The sequence below is a fragment of the Apaloderma vittatum genome, unplaced genomic scaffold (assembly GCF_000703405.1).
Source record: "Apaloderma vittatum isolate BGI_N311 unplaced genomic scaffold, ASM70340v1 scaffold1224, whole genome shotgun sequence".
NCBI classification, from domain to species: Eukaryota; Metazoa; Chordata; class Aves; order Trogoniformes; family Trogonidae; genus Apaloderma; species Apaloderma vittatum.
In genome coordinates, this window is record NW_009710768.1 from 17,915 (window position 1) to 40,346 (window position 22,432).

The following is a 22,432-nucleotide window of genomic DNA, read 5'->3' on the forward strand; positions in this document are numbered from 1 at the left end:
ATATAACACATTTCTATAACATGACATTCAACTTCAGTGCACTCACAAAGTTTTAAAAGCTTCTTTTTATTTTGTAGTTTGATGGACTTACATGTCTTAACATGCTTTAAAGTTGTTGATTATATAGGTATTAAATCTTCTAACTATAAACAACACTCACTGAGAAGAGTGACAGGGTGGCCCATCACTGTGTTTAGTACAAGTCTTAAAACTTCTCTTTTTGGCACGTTGTCCTGTAGTCTGGTCTAGGTAGGCAAAATCCTTTGTTCAGGTGAGGACAAGTTGAGAGTTACCTTCTACTAACTTGTCATCTGGTAGGGAAGGTAGTAATTAGTGTGCCCTCACCAAGGTCATATGCCTTCCTTCCATTTCTCCGTACTTAAGAAGTATAGTGCGAAGTCTGAGTCTTGTAGAGAGAATTGGTTTTCAAATACTAACAGTGTCCTTGGCACCATCTAAAACACAGAGTCTAATATTTGCCTTCAGAAGCTTGTAGGCTAAAGAGAATAGTACAAATCAAAGAATTTACCTTTGTAGAAGACAAGTTTATCACAAAGGATGAAATCCATCAATTCGGTGTACCCCTTACTGTCTTCATCTGTCCTAGCTGGCTGGAAGCTGTGGTGTCTTTCCTTGTGTTGTGTCTGTATTGTTTTTCCTGTCCTTAAAAGCCCGCTTTAAAAGGATGTGGTGTTTTGGTCAGATGACATTTACTGGAAAATCAAGTGAACCGGGAGAAGTGGATCTGATGGGGAAGGATCCTGAGGAGAGTGTAATGGAGGTAGATAACCAGGTATCTGATGATTTATTTGGTGATCGTTCAGTGACTGACATCAGTGATACAAATGAGTCTGGTGAGATGCAAAATGTAACAGGTAAGTCTTTGTGTCCAAAACTATTTGCAAAAGCTTGTTTTTCCAGATTGCTCTTTGCTTGAAATACAATGCGGTAAAAGATTGTGCTGCTTTGTTAGTAGTTGAAGCACGTAATGGTTGAACCAAGTACTTTCTGAAAAATAATAATTCTTTTTTACCTCGTTAGGTTTTTTTGAAGAAGTGTTCTGGCTCTTTTGGAAATAAATTTACTTTTTATTTTATAAATAGTAAAATGAAATCAGAGAAGCTAGCTACCTTGTTCAAAGTCAGGCAGAAGTTTTGGCAAAGAAGAGACTAGAAAATGTGTCTGTAGGATACCTGACTCTGCCATTAAGCAGTACTTCATTTTCTTAAAAGTAGTTCTCTTTAACTAATTTCTTTTTCCTGATCAGTAATTCCTGACAAGGTCACCTTTCTAGTATGTCTGCACCTGCAGAGGGACAAGAGTATGAATCTGTTTATTCCTGTTAGGAGCTGCAAGTACCAATCTCTTTCATTTAAATTATTTCTTTAAATGGTGTATGTCTTGGTTTTTAATCAGGACTGTGTCTTCTGTTTATTACTGAATGAGGTTGAAATCAGGGTGATACATTAATGCCACAAACAGCAGCTGGTTTTTTTTCCCCCATCATGAGGAATAAATGTCTTCAGAAGTATCTTCTCCAACCATCTGATAAATAGTTCTAATACAGAACGTTTACAATTGCAGAAAGTTAACAAGAGTTCTAAATGTGACAGGAAAATGGCGTTTGTTACTATTTCATTTAGGTTCTCATTGAAACTTCAGTGAGGATATTAACATAGTAGTAGTTGTCATCATTTCAATTTTGGGGAAACTTGGAATCTGTAGTTTAGAATATGTCCTGAGTTATAGATAAGGACACAAAAGAACACAGCTGCAGGTGGTTCTGCTGAGTTTATAGTAACTGTGATGGAGAAACCAGCCATATGCATGGGCACATAAAATTAAAAGCCACTGTTTTAGAGAACACCTCTTTACAAGTGGGAAACACACTCAAGAAGCTGTGTATGATGTAGTGACTGCTCAATAACAAATAAACTGAAGCTTGCCAGTACTTTATCTATTCTAAGAACTTAAGTTAGTTTTCTAAAGACCTAAAATGTTACCAACTTTTTAATTGTCCTTAGAGAAGCATTACTTACATGAAAATCTTACTTTCAGGTGCTTTGAGCCCATTAGCTGAAGAACAGTTGACAAAGCAGGATTTACTTCTCCTTGAAATTCTGAGGTTTTTATGTATCTGCGTAACTACGGTCCAAATTCAGACAGCGAGCTTCCGAGCCTCTGATATACGGAGTCAGCTGTTAATGCTTACTGATGGCAGCATCTTTGATAGTGCTAAACCACTGCATCTGCACGTGGTGAGTGTGAGCTTTTTTACAGCAGATTCCCTCCCTCTGTATTTGTACTATTTTTAAATTTGTATGTTGTCAGTTGTGTATTATTGGCTTTCTCTTGTCATTGGTCCCGTGAGAAGACATTAAAATGGCTACTTCTGGTGTTTTGGAGAAGAGGAGACTCAGGGGGGACCTTACCACTCTCTACAGCTCCCTGAAGGGAGGGTGTAGTCAGGTGGGGGTCGGGCTCTTCTCCCGGGCAACCAGTGACAGGACGAGGGGTCATGGCCTGAAACTGCATCAGGGGAGGTTTAGGTTGGATCTCAGGAAGCACTTCCTCACGGGGAGGGTGCTCAGGCACTGGGATGCACTGCCCTGGGAAGTGGTGGAGTCACCGTCCCTGGAGGTGTTCAGGGAGAGGCTGGATGTGGCACTTAGTGCCGTGGTCTGGCTGATGTGATGATGTTGGGTCACAGGCTGGACTTGATGATCTCAGAGGTCTTTTCCAGCCTCAATAATTCTGTGATTCTGTGAAGTGTGCTGTGGGAAAAAGCTGTTGGCATTTCTAAGCCAGAAAAGACTTGAGAAATGTAAACAACTTGGGTTTATCATTAATTATGGTTCCTGTAGTAGAATTTATTTTACAGAGGTAGTATTTTTGACTGCCAAAACTAGAAATCTCATGAGCCAAATTACTGTGTGACAGTCTTTGCATGGAAAGGTGGTCAGTCTGACATGTAAGAGCTGACAATAGATATTCATGCTGCATGATTTTATGTAAAGTACTCAAAATGTTTTCTTTTGGTCTACATATTTTCTTAAGTATTGTTTTCTTTTTTTTTTTTATTCCCCAGTACTTGGTCCTTTTGAAGGAGCTCCCTGTTGAAGAACACCTCTTGCCTGAAGGCGATGTTGTTACACTTCTTAGGCCTCTTTCGTAAGAGAAAAACTATTCAGCATGTTTTAGAGCTATTTTAGTTTAACAGCTAGAGGATTTGGGGAGCTGTTTAGTGTTTCAAGATATTTTTTCTTTCTTTCTTTCTTTCACAGTGGTGTGTGTGCTTTGTACCGTCGAGATCAAGAAGTTTGTAAAGTAATTCTAAATAATTTACTTCCTGTAGCAGTAGAATTGGCCCATGCTGAAGAGAAAGGGGATGCCCGAGGACACTTTTTGACAGTCATTAGAGCCTTTTGGTATGTTTTATGTATTTAATGCAGAAGTTTGTTGGGCATAAAATTTTTAACTTTACTTTCAGTATGAAGACTGTGATGCTGCTGTATGTGTTGCTGTTGGGATCCTATGATATCTTTAGGCAACATTTTAACTTCCCAGATTTTCTGTGCCATGTCGTATTTGTAGTACAGAATCATATTGTCTTTAAGATAATATTAAACAATAAATGCTACACTGTTGTATTTTAATGAAGGCTGATAGTACTATGAAATGCATCAGTGATTATAACAAGTGATAACTTCAGCAACCAAAAATTAATATAATTTACATTTGTAGATTAGCAATAAAAATGTCATATCCTCCCAAACATGCCTATTGAGCACAAAGGAATGAACTATGGAGGGCATTAAGGTTGGGTACAGCCTTGACTGTAGTGATCTTGAGAAGATAAACTTCAGAATCATGGGTAGTAGGCACAAAACAACAAGTACGATTACAGCCTTGGACTTCAGGAGGGCTAACTTTGACCTCTTTAAGAAACTGCTTGGAGACATCCCATGGGTTAGGGCTCTAGAAGGTAGGGTGGCTCAACAGAGCTGGTTGATATTCAAGTACTGCTTCCTCCAAGCTCAGATTTGATACATCCCTAAGAGCAAGAAATCAGGCAAGAGAAGCAGGAGACCTGCGTGATTGAGCAGGGAGCTTCTGAGAAAGCTCAGGTGGAAGAAGTATGTGGAAGAAGGGACCACTTGTGAGGGTTACAAGAATGCTGTCAGAGTATGCAGGGATGGAGTGAGGAAAGCCAAGGCCTCCTTGGAGTTAAACCTGGGAAGGGGTGTCAAGGTCAACAGGAAGGGTTTCTTAGGTACATCAGAGGCAGAAGGAAAACTGGGTAAGATGTGAGCCTGCTGTTGAATGAGACAGAGGCCCTGGTGGTAGAGGATGCAGAGAAGGCAGAGTTACTGAATGCCTTCCTTGCTTCACTCTTTACTTCTCAGGCAAGTTCTCAGGAATCCCAGACTTTGTAGGTAACTAAGGAGGTCTGGAGGAAGGAAGAATTTCACTTGATTGAGGAGAATCAAGTTATAGATCAATTAAGTAAACTGGTTATCTGGAAGTCCATGGGTACTGGTGGGATGCTCCTGCAAGTGCTGAGGGAGTGCCCAGAATTCATTGCTGGGCCACTCTCCATCATCTTTAAAAGGTCTTGGAGAACAGGCGAGGTGCCTGAGGGCTTTAGGAAAGTGTCACTGCAATCTTCAGAAAGGGCAAGAAGGAAGACCCAGGAAACTACAGGCCAGTCAGCCTCACCTCCATCCCTGGAAAGATGATGGAACAGCTCCTTACATGCCTCATCTCAAAGCACGTGGAGGAAAAGAGGGTTATCAGAAGTAGTCAGCATGGATTTACCAAGGGCAAGTCATATGTGACTAATCCAGTAGTCTTCTGTGGTGGCATGACTGGGTGGAGAGATGAGGGGAAGGCAATGGATGTTGTTTACCTTGACTTCAGCAGGGCTTTCGACATGGTCTCCCACAGCATCCTCAGAGGCAAGCTTAGGAAGTGTGGGTTAGATGAATGGACAGTGGGGTAGATTGAAAACTGGCTGAAAGATAGAGCTTGGAGGGTTGTGTTTAGTGGTGCAGTCTAGTTGCAGGTCTGTAACAAGTGGTGTCCCCCAGGGGTCAGTACTTGGTCAAGTCCTGCTCAGTATATTCGTCAGTGACTTGGATGAAGGGACAGAGTGTACCCTCAGCAAGTTTGCTGATGACACAAAACTGGGAGGGTTGGCTTACAACACCAAAAATCTGCACTGCAATCCAGCATGAGCTGGACAGGCTGGAGAGTTGGGCAGAGAGAAACCTTAGGGAGTTCAACAAGGGCAAGCGTAGGGCCCTGCACCTAGGGAGGGATAACCCGATGTATCAGTAAAGGTTGGGAGCTGACCTGCTGAAAAGCAGCTCTGTGAGAAAAGACCTGGGAGTCCTGCTTCACAACATGTGCCCTCGTGGCCAAGAAGGCCAGTGGCACCCTGGGGTGCATCAAGGACAGTGTGGCCAGGTGGTCTGGGGCCGTCATCCTGCCCCTCTGCTCTGCCCTGGTGAGGCTGCATCTGGCGTCCTGTGTCCGGTTCTGGGCTCCCCAGTGCAAGGACAGGGAACTGCTGGAGAGGGGACAGCTGAGGGCTACGAAGATGATGAGGGGACTAGAACCTCTTGCTTATGAGGAAAGGCTGAGGGACTTGGGGCTTTTCAGTCTGGAGAAGACTGAGGAGGATCTTATCAAGGCTTCTAAATACTTAAATAGTGGGTGTCAGGAGGATAGGGCCAGTCTTTTTTCAGTGGTGCCCAGTGGCAGGACAAGAGGTAACGGGCACAAAGTTGAACACAGGCAATTCCATCTAAACGTGAGAAGGAAATTCTTTACTTTGAGGGTGGCAGAGCACTGGCACAGGCTGGGGTCTCCATCTCTGGAGATGGACCCAACTGGATGCCATCCTGTGCAACCTGCTCTGGGTGAACCTGCTCTGGCAGGGGGGGTGGAGATGATCTCCAGAGGTCCTTCCCAAGCCCTAACATTGTGTGATTCTGTGAACTGTGAGCAGCAGAAACTAACTTGTTAAGACTTTTTCTCAGAAGTGTTGGCAACTTTTTCATTTATTCAAACCTTCTCTATTTTAGGCATTTAGCTAAAGGAGGGAAATGCACGGCCCCAGTGAGAGTGGCCCTTTTAAGCTGCATGAAAGCCCTACTTGAGGTAATCCTGGATTTTCTGACTTTCATCAGCATGTTAAGTATAAACTTTAGGTGTACTTAAAGCGGTATCAAAAGATCTTTTGCATACGTCAGGGTATATTCAATTGTAAGTCTTCCGTACATTTTAAACAACAATATTAATTTTTTTCAGGCTGATCCTTATTGCAAGTGGGCAATCCTTAATATGGAGAACGAAAATCTACCTGTGAGTGATGCTTTCCCACATTTTCTCGCAGATAATCACCATCAAGTACGCATTCTTGCTGCAAAGTCGATTGCCAGGTAATAATGTACAACTTTTTTCTGTTTATAAGAGAAATTAATTTCATTTAACTATGTATTACTTTTGCTGCTGTATAACTACCCTCTCCAATACTTCTGGGGCCTTAATTTTGACAGAGTATAAAAGCCTACCAGGTTACTTTGTCTACGTTTCAATTATGCTGTGATGTGAGAGAAATACATGTATAGGATGAGATAAACAAAACGTATATTAAAACTACATACGGTAGCAAATTTTGCACTAGATTGTGCAAAACTTGAATACGAAATAGTTGTTTCTTCTCTAGAAATAGATTAGGTTCATTTCATAGCGTAAAAATGTTTTCCAAAGATCTTGTGTTTTGAATATTGTACGTAGTTCTTTCTCCATACTTAATGTAATATGAATATGGAATATGAACAGAGAATGGATGTTCTAAAGTATGAACTACTTTATGCGCAACTATTGATTGCATAAATGAGCTCTTCAGCACAAAACGAGTTGAACTGCAGAAGGTATAAAAGAACTACAAAATGTGGAGCAGAATTAAGTGAAGATTAGCAGTGTTTTTCAGTTTAAAGACTAGGGGACATCAGGTAAAGCTGAAAGGTTCATGTTTCTAAGAAAATACAGTTTCATACAACATTCTTACAACTTCAGTAATCCTGGCTGTTATCCTACTACCTTTGAGTGTCTCGATGTTTTCGGGGGTTTAACAAGGAACAAATTCACGAAAGAGGAAATTGTTGAAGGATACTAAATATGGTCACCCCTTCTAACTCAAGATCTTCTCAGGTCACCTGTGGTCAAATGTTATATTCAAGGAATTATGCATAAAAGGCAAGCATATGGTGATCTTTCTTAGGTGTCTGCTCATTATCACATAGAAATGGCTAAAGTAACATTTGATGCAATCCAATGTGATCTATTTTTGTGACAAAGAGCAGAGTGGGTTGGACCGTTGTCTACAACAGCTAAATTATTTGAGAAACTCTTTTCACGTATACATCTCTTCAGTAGATATATTCCCAAAGTTCTTCATGACATGAAATGTTCTGTTATGATGAACAACTGAAGTTTGGCTTCCTGCACTGGGCAGAGATTGGGAAACTAGTATGTTTTCAGGCTGTTCTGCACCTTTTCACCCCAACAGATGCTCTTAGTGTCACTCATAATGTTTGAGGGAGAGAGAAGAAAGACTGCCGTACAAGAAATCAAGAGGAAAATAACAAAATTCAGAAAATCAGAATCTAACTTTTTAATATGCACACTATGCAGTAATTCTGTAGACTAAATGTTATGCTAACAATTATTATTCTCTTTCTGAAGTTTATTTCAAGATGTGAAACAGAGAGATACTTCTGGAATGGCAAAGCCTCTTCCCTTGGAACTCCAGCAAAAAGCTTTCGAGAATGCCTATCTGAGAGTTCAGGAAGGAATGAGAGAGCTGGTACCAACATCTGGTCTTTAGTTTTACCCAGTTTTCATCTTACAACTTTGTATATGATTGTGTTTAGTTTTCCAAGAATGTTTTTATTTTTTATAATCTGATGCGGTCAAACAAGATCAGGAAATTTCTTGCACGTCCAGTCAGTTCCTGTTTTGCCTGCTTTAGAAGTTTGTACACCTTTTCACTGTTTGTTCCGGACTTCTCTTCTGTACCATACTGTTTGTTGTTGCGTGTTTCAGTACTGTAGCACTTAAGAATCAAAGAAGAATGGATAACATATAAATAGTGAATAAGAGGCAATGCGATGTAAATTCAAATTATGTGTTTACATAGTATAAAACCAGATTCATAAATTTCAGTAAGATCATGTTTCCAGTTGTATTAGAGCAGTGGTTTTCACGAAACCAGTATTTGTGTAAAAAATTAAACTACTCGGAAGTTTTACTTCAGCGTAGTGACTGGAAGTGCAATGGTGTATATTACTGTGGAATTTCTTTGTTATTTTTTTCTGTTACTTTCTTTAACTTTTCCTCCTTCCTTGCTACCATGCTAAATCATCTACACCATTTCCATTTTCCGTTTTTTTTCCAGTCATGCTGTCATCCCTGTGCATGTCATCTCTCCTGTGTTTTCTCTGTTCCCTTTGCCTTCTGTCTTGTAGCTTGGACTTGCTGCTGAGGCCTTATCTCTCTGTTACCTCATTCCATCTCTCTGCGCTGTCACCTCCAGCTCCTTGTCATCTCGTCATCTTGTCATTTCTGTTGCTTCGGCTCCCTGTTCTGTCACCTCAGCTTGCTGTTGTCTATTTGCTGCCTGCCTTTCACTGCAGTATCTAGTTACTTTTATTCACTATTCACCTCTTGTCAACACCGTGCCTTCACAGGGGGAGAACTGTGTTTGAGTTACGAGGCGGTTCTTTCCTGTATGTGTCAGGGATGAGCAACCTGATGTAGTTAAAGATGTTCCTGCTCACTGCAGGGAGCTGGGACTAGATGGCCTTGAAAGATGCCCTCCAGCCCAACACATTCCATGATTCTATGAAAAAGGAGATTTGTCAGTGCCTCCATCATTTCTCTGTCGTGTGCGTTGCCCCTGTTGAAACCACTGATGCTATAACGTGCACCGGAGTGTATGAGGCGTCGGCACGTGGGCTGGTGTGCTTGGGGGTAGTAACTTCTGGGTGAGGAGTGTAGCAGACAGATGGGGGACGTAATTTTTAAGCAACCAAGGCAAGGATTTTAGCGATATTTCTTCTCATTTATTAATTAGAAGATTGCTTTAGTGGAACACTTTTGTGACTTCTCCATTATTTCTTGTTGAAGGTCAGGGGTGATGCAAGTCCTGAAGATCTTTTGGACAAACAGTGTAATGGAAAAGCTGTTTTGCTGATGCTTATAACCACGATTCTGTGCTGCAGTCCGGTCTGTGAAAAGCAAGCTTTGTTTGCTATTTGCCAATCCGTGAAAGAGAATGGATTAGAACCTCACCTTGTGAAAAAGGCAAGTATAAAATTCTGGTTTATATTTAGGTTATAAAGAAAGGTTAGGTTAAAATTGGAACGGTACAAAATGCTCTTGTCATTATTGAAAGTTGTTAAATTTTGTAAAAGCGTGACTAATGTGGGACTTAAATATCCGAATGAATTTGTGGTTATATTTAATCACCTACATAGAAATAATGACATCTTAAAAGACAATTTTAATGGTAAATCTTCTATGTTAAAAGTGCAGATCAGAAACACAAATAGATTTTTGTACATTGAAGATTACAGATCTCATTTGAAAACAGTCTTTATACCTAGTGGAAGTAAAGTGAGTTTTCCATTGTGGAAAATTAGTAAAATATGTGGAGTTATTGAAAGATGGTATGTGTCTTGTGGACTTGAAGTTCACAGGGTCGTACTGAAATAATTACTCTGCAGCCTTTCATGACAGTCATTTTTTTTAGTGCTCACGTTCTCTCCTTTTTATAATTTATTCTGTTTGTTGCCGATTGCTTTTATGTGCAGTCTCTACCCTGCAAAATGTGTACTGGCTGTTCTTTCTTTTCTTACCACTCTATGGGGTAGCTGAAGTTCCTCAAGTGCCCTCTTTCAAGATACCACAATGCAAGTGAGAAAAAACAATTGCTTATGCTAACTAGAAGCTGAGTTACACAAATATGCATTAAAAGGCCAGGGAGGAGGGAACATGGACGTGTAGTACGGTCAGTTTGCCATAGGATCGAGTATGCTGTATGCAATTTCTACAATTATATTTCTTGCACAGGTTTTGAAAAAAGTATCTGACGTTTTCGGCTATAAAAGTGTAGAAGACTTCATGGCATCACATTTAGACTATTTGGTGATGGAGTGGCTGAAAATCAACGACAGTGGATATTGCCTGTCTGCTTTTCCGTATGTTCTATTGAACTATACTAGCCTTGAAGAATTCTATAGGTAAGTTTGCTATATGAGAGCAAAATTTAGATTCATTTACAAGTATGACACCGGGTTTTGAATTTCTAAATGTAGTAGTACATCAGGACTTTGTTATAAGATAACATATAGAGAGCTTTTAAAATGTATTCCAAGTATCTTATATTTATGCTGGAAAGATTATTTTTTTTTGCATAGCAATAACTAAACAATTGCAAGTTCAGTTATACAATAGAGGAATAGTATTTATGATATTATACTTGAGATATTTTTTAAAAATCTAATTCAAAGACACTGTGGAAATGTATTTACTACATGTAGGTCTTGTTATAAAGTTTTGACTCCACACCTGGTGATTAGAAGTCAATTCGAAGATGTGAAATCACTTGCCAACACAATTGAAAAAGACTGGAGGCAGGTTCTAGCAGACTCTTTTCCAAGAATACTTGTGAATATTCTCCCCTATTTTGCCTATCAAAGCCATGGCAAGAGTGAAGTAGCAGAGCAAAGAGATACAGCTTTGAAAGTCTACGACATGCTCAAGGATGAAAACTGCTTAGGAAAACAGGTACCTTTTTAAATGCGTAAACTGAGTCCCATGGCATTTAGTGGATCTGAAAGAAAACTGTTTTATATTCTGTAAAAAGGTAAATAGTTCAAGTTTGGTGATTCAAAATTAGTAATTTGATAAAACTAAACTAGCCAAATTTTTATCCTGAGGTTTTTAATGAGCTGTATAGTAGAAAATCCCAGGCAAACAGTTGACTTTGCAGAATGTATTACAATTTTTTTTTTTAACCATTCATTTTATAACTTGGAGTGTCGTTGTCATGTATCTGAGTCATGGTTTTCTCTTAAAATATTTTGTTAATGCTTTATGAGGAGCCATCTTCTCCAGAGGCAGACTCTATATGCAGAACTAGTAGTAAAATAAAGCACAGTTTTATTTCCAGATACTACAGGAAAATAAATTATTCTGCCTGTGACAGCCATAGGTAATATTTAAGCAGGCTAAATATCTGTAAGAGTCATGTCATGGATAATTGAACAAATGAGAATCCAGACAGGAAAAAAATGGGTTTTCTCCACAGGAAAAGAAATGTTAAATTATTTTAGATAATTTATTTTTTTTCTTATTGAAACACTATTTTTCTTCTTCTAGCAAATTGACAATTTGTCTCATAATAACTTACCAGAAATTGTGGTTGAACTGTTGATGACCTTACACGAACTGCCTGATGCCACAGTTGAAGGAGGAGCTTGTCTACGTAAATATATAAGGTACATGTTTGTGGATTTTCTAAGCGCTGAGTGTGTCTGTCTGACATTGTGCTTTAAAACGTGCCCTTCAGGCATATAAGAAGAGGTGGCCTTGAAGTTGAGGATTGAAGGATTTTATTATAATTATTAGTGAAGTGTCATCAGTATCAGTAAGGAGAACCTCTGATATTTCAGTTCTGGAAAGAATGGGTGGATGGGCAAAAGAGCACCGTCGTGTGTTGGTGAGCTGGGCTATGGCAGTCCAAACTGAGTTCAGATTTGGGTGGACTGCCCTCTCTGTAAAACTGGTCAGGTTTTAATGGCTAAATTAAAGTGGATTTTTTAAAAGTTTTCAAATATTTAGAAGTCACTAAGAAGCAAAGTGAACCAATTCTTAACAGTTCTTGTAGTGGCAGCTCTTGCCTTTGGTAAAGAGATAGCTTGAGCAATGCTAAATGAATAAATTCCTAATTAATAGCAGTATTCTAATGCCATAGATGTATGAATTTTTATGAACTTTTCAGTCTTTTTTGTCCTAAAAATATCACTGTTTGCACAATTATATCCGAACATATTTTTCATAGATTTTTGTGTTTAGATACAAACTATTTGGAAAAACATTACACTCTCTGAAGTTAAGGAAGAAGATATTTTTATTTTAGAAATATAAAGCTGAAAGAAACCAAAGCATTTCTCTGAAATGTTTAATAGCTAAGAATTTCAGAACTTTATGAAAGAAATTTGTTTTGATGAATTTATTAACTGACTGTGACATCTACTTGTAACAAAGGTTTTTCTTTCTAACAAAAAGGCGGTTTTTTCCAAGAAGCAAATGGTAAAAATAAGAATGATGAAACTTATATTTTGATATTTTGTTACTATCGTGACACATTTCTTTTCTTTTTGAGGTCCCAGAAAAGCTGACTACCCTTTTTCTATAATGGGGAGGTTCATGATTACCAAATTGTTCCCATAATTAAAAAACCACAGAAGCTTTATCTATGTTTTGCAATAAAATTTTTCTGCAAAGTGCCTTAGATGAGGCAAAATGAAGTTTCAAAAAACAAGAGAATGTTAAGAAATTGCAGTTTAGAAAGCTTCCCCAGAGAAACAACAGACAGCTAAATGTCTATACTGCTGGATGCTTTTGGTGCTCTTTCTGAAAGCAGGAAAGATTTCCTAAGAGTTTAGTGTTTATTGTAGTTAGTACATGGGCTTTGATTTTGGAAAGAAAAAGAAAATTCTTTTTTATTAATTTAGGGAACTGGATCCTGCTCCTAATCCACCTCATTTTCCATCTTACGTGATTAAGGCTACCTTGGACTACATTAGCAACTGTCATAAAAGCAAAGTAAAAAGTCTTGTGGCAGTTCTTTCTAAAAGCCCTGTAAGTATATAATGATGATTTTTTTGTCCTATAGAATGTAAAATTTCTTTTTGGGGTACATTATGGCCTGAACTATTATGCAGGGACACGGTAACCTTACAAAAATTACATGTTTTAACTGTTACATGCATTATACAATACATCTAAAATAATGTATAAATGGAGAGAATTATTTTAAAAGATTGGGGAGATCTGTGTGCACCAGACACAATTCAGATACAATTTATGTCTTTGGCATATGTCTGAAGAACATTCTAAAATAATTACATTTGGACAATTCTATCTCAGTACTATCTACAATTAAGATAGTAAAGTTTGCTTTCCTTACTGATGATGTGAAGTTTTAGAGTCTATGATATTTCTAGACATTTGATTTTCAATTGTTAAAGTTAAATATGAAGGTGTATAAAGCTATGCAGCTCTTGCAATAAATCATAAACATTTTACTTGTCTTGTAACACTGTTCCTGAGAAACATACCTTTTCAAAGTTTATGCTGTTTTATTGCATCAACAACTTACTTTGTGTACCCATAAACAATCTCAAAACAAGAAAAAAACCAGCTTTTTTTTGGATTATGTTTTTCTAACTCTTTTAAGTATGAAAGCTAATATTGCCAGCCTGTGAAATAAATTCTTTAAAATGTTACATGACATGTCTAGTACATTAAGAATAGTTACTGTTTTTAAGTTTACAGTCTTAACAGTTGCGTGCTGTATTGATATATTCTATGGAGTAATGCATCTTGTACATTATGTTTGAAAGAATATGGATTGAAGCTCTACCCAGTGTTTTAACAGTTTTTATTTCATGTTTTTCCTGTGGTGAAAACTGCTGTAACTGTTCGATTTTCTGAAAAATGTGCATAAGCTGTCTGTTGTGAAAAACAAAACAAAAACAAAAAAAGAAAAATAAAATTAGAAGGCCTCTAGTCCTGCTTAGAGTATTGGTTTCTACATAGTCCTTTTGTTTCTCTAAAGCAGTAAAAATAGTAAAACCCTAAGGTTTTTTCTTGAGATAAAGTATATGTGTATTGGCATTATGAATTTTTTTTTTACTTGTGTTTTATTCATTTTTAGGATTTATTTCAGAAAATCCTTCTAGCCCTTTGTAGGCACGCATCAGATACAAACAACGTTTACAAGAAACACAGAGTTCTTATAATTTATCACTTGTTTGTTAGTCTGCTACTGAAAGAGATAAAAGATGGTTTAGGAGGAGCATGGGCTTTTGTCCTGCGAGACGTAATTTACACCCTGATTCACCACATCAATAGCAGGTAAATAAAGTAACTATATCCTGTTCTCCCTGTGTGTGCTCGCTTGTTCTTGTAACCTTACGTTTCGGTATCACTAGCAGATGTACAGTCATTTATAGAAATAATTGAAATTTGCTGACAGGAAAAATTAAATTGCCTTCGGTAATTTCAGAACTGAAGTTACTGAAGTGTGGAATGTTTTGTGCTACCCTTGTATTTGATGTTTGCTGTGCTGCAGAATTTTGTATCTGTAGTTGTCTGTCAAATTGTAGAAGTAAGAAGTGTTGGGAGATTTTGATGGCAGGAATGGTGTTTGAGAATTTAAAGGATATGGGAGAAACATTAAAATTGTGAAGTGCAAAGTAAGCATGTGTCAGATAAAGTGTGCTTATGGAGTTAGTAAAGAGTATTTGACATTTACATTCTCACAAGTAGCTAACAAAATGAGCATCAGTACATATTAGCATAGCATGGGTTTTCTTTTTCTAATAAAAAGCACTAATGACTATGGCAAGAGAGAGGAGAGTTCAGAGAGTACATTTTCCACTTTATTTTCTGTTTCTGTCAACGTTCTGGCAAATGATAATCTAAATGCCTTTTTTGGTGTTGTTTTTTGTTTTTTTCTGTACCTTTTTGGAGCATATTTTTCTTTATGCTTTTTTTAATCCACCTCTTAAAGTGATCAGTCAAATTCTGTGTGTTTGAGTTCTGTGTCTCCTGAGCTAAATCCTTAGAGCTGGTTGAATTTATCAATTTTAAAGTTCACCATCAGTTCCTCCTATAAAGTTTATTTATGTTTCCCCTTTTCCCATATTCTTCCTTGTACTATAATAGATTGAGACAGTGACAATTTGTATTTCTTTGTTTTCACTTTTGTGTTTCCTGTGACAGACCTGTTGTTATCAGAGAAATATCCATGCGCAGCTTTTCCCTCTGTTGTGATCTCCTTCATCATGTTTGCCACACCGCGGTGACGTGTTGCAATGACGCTCTGGAGAGCCACCTTCATGTTATTGTGGGAACCCTCACACCTCTTGCTGTGGACCAGCCTGAGATTCAGGAACAGGTAGTTTTGAGTTGCTACTTACTCCTTATCTGTTATCTTTTTAGTTCATGTTCACTGTCATTAAAACTGTATCTATGCTCATGTCCAATTTTAATTTCTTTTTTTCCTATCCTTTATAGATTTATATTAAAAAATTTTGTTTGGGCTGTAATACTTTACCTTTAATTTTGTAAGATAAAAGTTTCTTTACTTCTATTTTGACAAATGTTATATGTTCTGTATTTAGTTCCTGTAACTTTAAACAGCGATTGGGATGTGTTTTTATCATAATTGCTGAGATTATTTTATCATTTGCTTTCTAATTCTCTCTTTATTTAGTCTGTAAAAAATCAGATTTCTTTGAGTTGTAATGCTGCTTGAATGTCTTTTATGTCTGCTTTGAATCTGTATGCCTTTTTTAGCCAAATCGGGAAGAGGTTTAAAAACCTAAGGGATAAGTTTCAGAGAAATTGTTACTGTAATTGAGTAGCAAGGCCAAACCAGTGGTACCACTAAGGAAAAGGCAGAGAGAACATAGGCATCGCTCATCATAGGATCACAGAATGGTTTGGGTTGGAAGGAACTTTAAAGATCATCTAGTTCCCACCCCCCTGCCATGGGCAGGGACATCTGTAACTAGGTCAGGCTGCCCAAAGCCCCATCCAGCCTGGCCTTGAACACGTCAGGGATGGAGCCTCCAGAACCTCTCTGGGCAACCTGTGCCAGTGTCTCGCTGTCATACTAAAGAACTTCTTCCTAACATCTAATCTAAATCTACCCTGCCCTGGCTTAAAACTATTGCCCCTCATCCTGTCACCACACGCCCCTGTAACTCGTCCCTCCCCAGCTTTCCTGTAGGCCCCTTCAGGAACCAGAAGGCTGCTATAGGGTCTCCGTGGAGCCTTCTCCTCTCCCGGCTGAACAGCCTGGACTCCCTCAGCCTGTGCTCGCAGGAGAGGTTCCCCAGCCCTCTGTGCTGATGATGGCAAGCTGATCAGTACGAGTACATCAAGTAGCCAAGCAGTTGCCTACAAGGCTTTGTGGGTGATTTCAGAAGAAATATGATGAAGGTCTTTGGAAGGGGAAGCTGTCTAAAAGAAATATGTGCAAAGAACACATTACAGTAGTTCAGCTATTTATATAACAAATCATCATTAGAAATAAACATAGCACATGGGCCTTAAAAGGGAAGTAAAGCAGTCTGAAGCCTTGTTTTCCTTCTGGTGGTGATTTATATCATCTGCTGGGAGTGGAAATACACTTGGATTCAGAGGCTTATAATTAGCAGCTGAATGGGAGAGGAGTGTACCTGTTGCACTTCAGTGCTCACGGTTGCCTGTTGGCTTCGTCTGAACCTGTGCGGCCATGTGCATTTTTGTGGTTGCAGAGTAGCCCTACATTGTCGTTGGACTTCCAGTTCAGCTGGATCCAGCTGAAAGTAACCTGGTGATCTTTTTGCCAGGTTGATGATCAGATTTATAGTATGCCTACACCAACATGCCCAACTGTAAAGGCAGCGCATCAGGGCATCCCTGGGCAGAAACAAACGGGAGGGGTTTATGTCACTGAAGCTGATGTAAAGCATGAAACTCATATCATGCTCCTGCAGGGAAGTCCTTCCTCTAGTGATCTCTTTTCAGTTTCTTCTCTTTATTTTTCTTCTAGCATTGAATGGAGCCTGGTTAATAATTTTCAGCTTAATATAAGTCTCCAAATAAAAAACCTGATAGTTTAGATTGTGGCGTTCTCAAAGCTGCCTGGACTGAATATCCAATTGTGTTGATTTGCAAGTAAAGCATAAAAGCAGCATTTTAGCTTTAGCAAGCATTTTTTCAGATTGTAAGTCTGTTACAAACCGAATTCTGCCAGTATACAGTGATTTGGGCAGTAAATTATGATATTTGGATATTTGTCTGGATTTCAAATTGCCAGCATGTTGGTTAGCAAGAATAATAAAGTCATAATAAGATCAGAAGGACTGCTTGGGTACAGTGTGTTGCTGCATCATTGTCAATCTTGTAATGGTGGTATTGGCCAGTATTTGAAGTCAGTTTCATCAAAAAAAAATACAGAATAAAATGGCAGGCTGTGATAATAAAACCTTGATGTCTGTTTGGGAATAGCAAAACTACCTCACTGTTTTAGAATGTACCTGTGAGATTCCTCAAGTCTCTAAACATTTTAGAATTTTTAACAGTGCAAATAAATTATCTTATAAATTTTTATAGAGCTGTCAGTTTAATGGAACTTGGAGAAATACAAAGTTTGCAACCTGAACAAGAAAAACTGCTCAAAAATGTTTCTCTTGTCTTTTTTGGTTTTCATTTACTTGTTATATTCAGGTTCTAGGTTTGTTGAAATATCTTGTGATAGATAACAAGGATAATGAAAATCTCTACCAAGCAATCAAATGCTTAGATCCTTTTCCTGAACATCCTGCTTTTAAAGATTTGCGAGCAACTCAGCAGAAAATAAAATACAGTAGAGGACCATATTCTCTTCTGGAGGTAATTACATTTTACATCTCATGGCTTAGGGGTTTTTGTAATGTAGACTTTCAAAACAGTTTTTTCTAGCTAGAAAAACAGAGAAATATTTAAATGAGCTGCGTGGATTCTTTTTATTGCTCTTTTCAGACACTGAGATATTTCTATTCTTAATATCCACGTTGTGGACTGCTGAGAGCCACCTGAAGCCTTTATTTGTATGCTATATGTGCTTAATACGAAATGTTTTTTTGCAGGAAATTAATCACTTCCTCTCAGTTGGTGTTTGTGATTCACTGCCCTTAACACGACTCGAAGGACTGCATTATTTACGCAAACAATTGGAACAATATAAAGATCAGATGAAGGATCTACTGAAAAATTTCCAGGGTACTGATATCTGATTATGCATTTTATTTCTTTTGTGTCTGGTTTTAGGTTTGTAGGGATGTAACCCTATTTTGATTTGACAATGGATGATTTCTTTCGTGTCTTGTTTTTTATATGTTCAGCAGTGTAACCTTATTATAATTTCACACGCAGATTAGAATGGCATGCATTATTCATAAATCTGAAGTATCTTAAGTAGAGTGTATTACAAATATTATATGAGGTTTTACACGGCAGGGAGGATAAAATACCCTTCCAGCTTTTGGCACGGGACGCTTACGATTGTGAATAATTTGAGTATATTGCTTCATGACTGCTTACTGAGGTTTTTTTAATATGAATCTCCCCACTCTTTTAAATGTAATGAAGTCTAGATTTTATTAAAGGCATAGTATGTTAGAAAGTAAAGCTCACGGAAGTTTTCAAGTGGTGAGATTTAGTTTCGCTGAACCTTGCCACATCCCAGAGTTCTATTTCAGAACAAGCTTGTGTGACGCAACTTCCATCAGAGTGTCTTGTGACCTTGGAAAGGAGATTGACTGAGAATACAGAGGGGTGTATGGGGTGGTGAATGGTGTGAGGACGCTGAGCAGGGAGCACTTACACAAGAGCAATCACATACTGTTTTCAAACAGAATAGCTACCTTACTTCAAACAGAGTATGTACCATAATGAACTTCAAGAGGCGTGAGAAATACCTCATAGAAATTATGAAGTATGAAGATTTGCTCAGAAATTCCCAATCTGCTGACCTGGGAAGAAATTCGCTTACTCTGGCAGGATTGATGGGCCTGTTGCCTCGATTTTGCCTTATGATAAGAGTCTATTAAGCACTTACAGATAGTATAATTCTAATAATAAGCATAAGCATAGTAATGGTAATAATTTTTATAACATAATAATAGTCCATCATCATCACCATTATCATAATCATCAGTATCAATATTGTTGGTGTTAAAAAGAAGTAAAAAAGACATTACTGATAATGACTATAAAAATCTATGTTGAAAGATGATATTTAAGAACTAACTGTTTGGCCACATGTGTATTCATTTCTGTAAATATGTCAACAAGCATAAAGCCTGATTCCATATTTCCATTCCAATAAACGGGGCAGCAAGATTTTTTTAAAGAAAATGATACCTTTTTTTTTTTTCCACATTGCCCAGTCGTCAATTTTTATAATTTGTTTGGAATGTTTATTTTTGAAATAAAGGACCTCAGGAAGGCAGCAGATATATAAGGAAATATCCATCTCGAGAGTTTATAATTTGGCAAGGTTAATCAGGCAACTGAAAGCTAGTGAAATTCCTGGCAGAAAGCTTTATTTTGAGATATTCCTTGGGTCTGGATTTAGAACAGAATGATGATTTTAGCTTAAGTGCTGTCATTGGAGTCACATTGTGCGACTTCATTGTTTCAGATAACATTCCTACACTAACTTATGCTAATATTCAGTGTGTTCAGTTACTAGTTCTACATCAAAACACTGAAAATAATAACATTAGTGTATTCTAGTTTGGAGATTCTTTGGCATAGAATGCATAGAATTTTTTCAAGATATGATGAGTGAGAAAAATTACTATTTTTTACTGCATTGTCCAATACCATCTTGCTTCAACATTTGTTAATTCATGTTGGCGTTTGTAGCTAGAAGATACTAAAGCAGTGTTTTCTTCTCATATGTTCACATTGCGAATACACAGTGACACTTTTGGGGGGTTATTTTTCTTTTGGAATGATAGAAAAGCCAGAAGATTCTGTCATGGTGAAATTGGTGGTGAGCTTGCTGCAGCTGTCCCAGATGGCCGTTAACCGAACCGGTGAAAAAGCGATGCTGGGTACGTTACCAAGTCCCCCAGGAATCCTTGGGCCCTCATTGCAAACCCCAGGTTGAAACTATGGCCCTTGTCAGTGTTCATTCCCACTGCTGTTTTGCATTTTCTACCAGATGTAGCCATCAGGAATGTTAAAATGGGTGACGTGTCTTCTTTTCAGTCACTGGGTTTTACCACTTTGACTAATAATTTAAATTGTCAGCAGTTTAGACCCTGGTCTTTTCTGTACTCGGTGAAATCTGCTCTTACATGGGTCTCTTTATTAGGTACAAAAATAGTAAGAAGAACTGAAGAGGACTTATCTGAAAATTTGAAAGGCGTGTCTTAGTTGAAATTTAAAAAGTAGTTCTCCATCTTAAAGCCTCTTCTGTATTATTAAAATTATTCTCACCATTTGCATCGAGTGTCTGATTAATGTTTGATACAAAGCACAAAAGCTGAAATCCAAATCCCTTTTTCCCTGGATGGGGAGTACCTACATGCAAGTGATGTCTACTGAAATTAGATGTTCAAACTAGACATAAACACAAGTAACACATTTGCCTTAATGTACTTTTGTCTAAAAGACTAATAACTAATAATTAAAAGTGCTGAGCAATTGAAGCTCACATTGACATCAGTAGGGTACATTTTTCAGCACCTCTGCAAGCTGTAGGTTTCAGGCTTTTCTGCATTGTCTTTCCTTCGATGATTTGTTAGATGTAATTCAAAACACAAGTCGTATATCTTCAGTCTGTTCTTTATTTGGGCTGGTGGTTAAAACAGTTTTATAGAAAATGGGTATGTTGTCAAGACACCTGCTGAGTATGATAGAACAGGGAAATAGATTTTGTCGTCTTTCTGAGAAATATTAACCCCTTTTTTAAATCTATTTTCAAGATGAGTTTTGGTTTGGTTTGTTTTTTATTGTAGGTAGTCAAGTGTTTTTATAAAATGTTTTGCCTGGAAAGCAGATGAGGAACACATTGATACATCATTTTATGTAAGATGTGGGTTAATTCTGACTGAGTTTCCAGGCTACTGTTTGTGTTCAGAGGCAACTGTCTGGTTTTAGCATACCCTTAGGGAATGAAAATTAGTGTCTCCTGGTGGCTGTGCTTCTGACCTTTTGCACTTACCTGTTTCTTACACAAGTAGAAATAAAATCCTTATCTGATTTAACCTGCAAAATCCAGAGTCATAGGCACCCCTAGAAAATTGAATTACAAAGTATAACTGTGGTATTTATGAGTCTTAAACTGATTATTTGTAAAGGTTTGCCACTTTTTACCCTGTAGTAATGTCAGTTCTGGAAGTAGTTCATATTAATTGCAACTTTTTAGGATGAGACCCTTTTTATGTGTGCATAAGATTATAAAATTGGCTGCATTTTCAGAGGCTGTTGGAAGTTGCTTGGGAGAAATTGGTCCCATGGATTTCTCCACCATAGCTCTTCAGCGTGCTGAAAATGCACTGGATTCTAAAGCAGTGGACTTACTTGAAGATAGAAAACTTCAGTGGGTCTTCATAATGTTAACTCAAATAAATATTGCTTTAACAGATAATTGGTGAGTATACTTACTTATTTAATTTAGTTCCAAACTTAACAGGAGCCCTGAAGTTGTATGTTGTCCAGATCAGTTCAGAATAGCAGTCTGAAAGTATTGCCGGTTAGCTCAGTGGGTCGAGCGTGGTGCTGACAGCAACAACACCAAGGTCGCGGGTTCGATTCCCGCTTGGTCTCCATATGTTGCCTGGTCTAGTCGAGAGGTGACGTCCCTGCCCATGACAGGGAGGTTGGATTAAAATGATCTCTAAGGTCCCTTCCAACCTAGGCCATTCTATGATTCTATGATTAACATCTGTTCATTTCCAGCCATGTGCTTCTTCAAGGCTCAGATTACTTACCCAGTCATGCTAAGATGTTTCCTAAAAGTTCTGTAGTTGGGCTCGAGCCAGAGTCTCTTCTGTGCTGTAGAGGGTAGCAGTGCCGTGGAGTGAATAGCCAGGCTTTGCTTTAAAACGAAATACGCAATGGCGTATCCCAGTCCAAAATTTTCTTATTTGATGGACACACTCTTAGATTGTTGAATTATTTGTCTTGTATGTTTATAAAAATGATTTTTGAAAATAGAATATCTGGATGAAATGAATAACCTTGTGTATGTTATTCTTTCAGTATTGATGTCAGAGCTGCTGCTGTTTCCTGTTTGAAAAACATATTAGCCACCAAGTCAGGCAGTGAATTTTGGGAAGTTTATAAAGATAAAGCTGATTCCATGTTAATCTATCTACAGCCTTTCAGAGTATCTAGGAAAAAGGTACTTACTTCTGATATGCCTTGTTTATATGGCCTGTGGGTTAGGGAAAACAAAAAAATGTATCTTTGAAAAAAAGTAAATTTGAAAATATTTTTGAGATAGGCTTTGGTGAATGCAAGATTTGGACTTTTCCACTCTGAATGTGATCACTTTTTTACATCTTCTCCTTTCTGCTTC

The 22,432-nt window shown here is 38.0% G+C and overlaps 1 protein-coding gene across 1 annotated transcript in view; it reads left to right on the top strand.

The window, feature by feature from the left end:
• ATM (ATM serine/threonine kinase) overlaps positions 1 to 22,432 on the top strand; it is a 63,385-nt gene that overhangs the window by 16,347 nt on the left and 24,606 nt on the right. Inside the window, 19 exon segments of the mRNA XM_009867377.1 lie at positions 704 to 875; positions 2,059 to 2,258; positions 3,089 to 3,171; positions 3,285 to 3,428; positions 6,090 to 6,165; positions 6,316 to 6,446; positions 7,756 to 7,876; positions 9,199 to 9,375; positions 10,144 to 10,313; positions 10,614 to 10,860; positions 11,455 to 11,573; positions 12,813 to 12,939; positions 14,018 to 14,217; positions 15,088 to 15,262; positions 17,584 to 17,748; positions 17,985 to 18,117; positions 19,863 to 19,958; positions 21,331 to 21,502; positions 22,114 to 22,255. Of these exon segments, the coding sequence (XP_009865679.1) occupies positions 704 to 875; positions 2,059 to 2,258; positions 3,089 to 3,171; positions 3,285 to 3,428; positions 6,090 to 6,165; positions 6,316 to 6,446; positions 7,756 to 7,876; positions 9,199 to 9,375; positions 10,144 to 10,313; positions 10,614 to 10,860; positions 11,455 to 11,573; positions 12,813 to 12,939; positions 14,018 to 14,217; positions 15,088 to 15,262; positions 17,584 to 17,748; positions 17,985 to 18,117; positions 19,863 to 19,958; positions 21,331 to 21,502; positions 22,114 to 22,255 (2,850 nt within the window).